We start from the raw sequence: 2500 nt of genomic DNA on the forward strand, positions 1-2500 counted from the left end.
TTCATTTGGATTCAGATCATTCATAGTCCACATTATGATTTATCAGGTAAGTATTTTTAATTTTACCGGATGCCCTTCCTGTCGCCAAACCTCCCAATCAACAACTGAGCAGTCTGGCTTTATGATAATAATAAGGAACTAACACTTATAACACTTATATATTTATAACACTAATAAGGAACCTAGCCAATGGGTTAACCATTGGCTAGGTTCCTTATTAGTATAATCTTAATACATATAGTCTAAATTAGTTATGCTTAAAATATGGTTTAGTATGTGAGCTTCCGTTAATAGGGAAAAGTCGGTAAAAAAAAGGTACATGGATGTTGTTATTCCAGTAATTTAGAGATGTTAAAAATAATTGATAAACAGGTAATTTGCCAATATCAAACACACTCTATTTTCCCTATTTCTCAACATACCGGACCTATTTCTTGCAAAATTTATAGGAAAACGTTTATGTTTCGTATTAAACTCCTTTTATTGCTTTTATTTTACGTTTAGGATTATGAAAACAAATATATAATCCTACTTATTTATTAATTACTTCAAAATCGTATACAGTACAAATTATAACTTAAATTAAAAGAATGAATGAAGATTCGTACATACACACATCACAAGAATTAACAAACCACATTACAAAAATGAACAAGCCACATCAAGAATGAACAAACCACATAAAAAAAAATAGAAAACATCAAAAATTAAAAAAAACATCAATCGCAACTCATTTTCCCTCTTAAAAAAATAACAAAAAAATCCTAAACCACACGGTAAAGAAAAACCCAAATCAATCCCCCCTTTTCCTTCGCGACAACCCGGGACTACGGCTCGAACGAAGCCTTGCGCCTGAGTCGACTCTCCCGGAGGGCCGTTGAGGCTAACTTCTTCAAGGACCTTCGGGAGTTGATGACCGAGGTTATCGTGGAGAGAGGCAGGTTGGAGATGTACTGAACCAGGGGACCCAAGCCGGTTTCCACGTAGTTCTGGGGGAGAATGGTGTGGTGTAGTGTTTGTGTTTTTATTGTTAGAGAGACGGAGGGAGGGTGGGAGGGAGAGGGGGAGGGAGGGAGGGTGGGTGGGGGAAGGAGAGGGAGGGAGGGAAGGAAGGAGGGAGAGGGAGGGAGGGTGGGAGAGAAGGAGTGAGAGAGAGAGAGAAGGAGGGAGGGAGAATGAGAGAGAGAGGGAGAGAGAGAGTGAGAGAGAGAGAGAGAGAGAGAAAGAAAGAGAGAGAGAGAGAGAGAGAGAAATACTGACAAAGCGAGGGCGATAAAATACCCTCAAAAGAACCCAACTCCTTCAAATCCCACATCAGTGCAAACAAATCCCACCTTTATTTCCCTCGACCGAACAAACAGTTTAGTCTGGCAGATAAGAGAAGCACCTCGATTCCTCCCCCCATCCCCCACCCCCTTCCCCGTTAAGCAAAACACATAACTTGTAAACAAAACACACGAGTCGTAAACAAAACAACACATTTACCTTCATGGCGAGACATTTCTCCTTGGTATCGACGTCTCGTTTCGACCCCCAAATCACAGCGCCTTCTAACCCGACCATCCTCGAGTACCCTAATGTATTTACAACGTCTATGGGTATCAGGAATGACGGGGAATCGTGGTACCTGCAAATAATACGGTGCAATAATAACGCAACGGTACACGGTGGTACGCAGTATTGTTCTCTCTGTTATCCAAACCGAAATATTTCATGCATATCTAATAAATCAGAATGAGTGGTCTTCAATCTCCTTTGCGTATGCAGAGGTAATGGTCAAGGTTAAGGGCTTGCTTATCATTTAGCGTGTCAGGTAACCACGCTTTTAGAGCTATCGCGGTGTTTACGTTTGCCTTGGATATTCTTAAGGCATCGCTTCATATAATCGGGATTTTGTCTTTGTCTAACTTCGGTGGGTCTTTTTTTTTCTTCTTTTTTTACTCCTTTATCCATTCTCAACACTTGAGTACTATCGTATTAAGAATTATTACGACGGGGATGGTATTCGATTACTAAGGTTGGCGCCAGGGTATGCGGCGACCTTGGCGAGGACTACAATGTGGGATTAATGAGTTTTGGTGAGGTAATTAGCAAGCTTATTAGGACGACTGCAATATACCAATAGATATAAACTAGACACGCCCATATTCTATACGTAATTTTGCCCAAAGCCGTTCAGAAGTTACAGCTTCCCCCATCGCTTCGCCTTAGGATCAGGTTTTAGTTCTCTTGTACAAGAACCAAACCCAGGAAACTTACTTGTACCAGAAATACGGGTATATGGGAATGTTCTTGCCCGAGTTGCGCCTCACCCTCAGCGCCTCCCGCAAACGCCCCTCCGTGTTGAGGCGCCGAGTTCGCGGGTCCCACCCACTGTTCTTGAAGATGTAGATGCTGGGGTAGAGAGCCGAGCTGCCTTCGAAGAGCCACATGGTCTTGTCGTTGCTCTGCATCACCTGCGAAATCGTCACGTATTAAGAATAAATTTGTGTTATTTATA

General features: G+C 42.0%; 2 protein-coding genes across 2 annotated transcripts in view; one reads left to right on the forward strand and one right to left on the reverse strand.

Annotated features, from left to right (window-relative positions):
• LOC122251478 (uncharacterized) overlaps positions 1–2500 on the forward strand; it is a 32767-nt gene that overhangs the window by 17225 nt on the left and 13042 nt on the right. The window lies entirely within an intron of this gene.
• LOC122251479 (hyaluronidase) overlaps positions 524–2500 on the reverse strand; it is a 4643-nt gene continuing 2666 nt past the window's right edge. The window contains exons 5-7 of the mRNA XM_043013469.2: positions 2260–2456; positions 1486–1627; positions 524–989 (exon numbers count right to left, since the gene is read on the reverse strand). Of these exons, the coding sequence (XP_042869403.2) occupies positions 828–989; positions 1486–1627; positions 2260–2456 (501 nt within the window). The 3' untranslated portion in view covers positions 524–827. The remainder of the gene's footprint in view (positions 990–1485; positions 1628–2259; positions 2457–2500) is intronic.

This window comes from Penaeus japonicus, unplaced genomic scaffold, assembly GCF_977035675.1.
Source record: "Penaeus japonicus unplaced genomic scaffold, GWHDUDI00000001_assembly GWHDUDI00000037, whole genome shotgun sequence".
Taxonomy (NCBI): domain Eukaryota; kingdom Metazoa; phylum Arthropoda; class Malacostraca; order Decapoda; family Penaeidae; genus Penaeus; species Penaeus japonicus.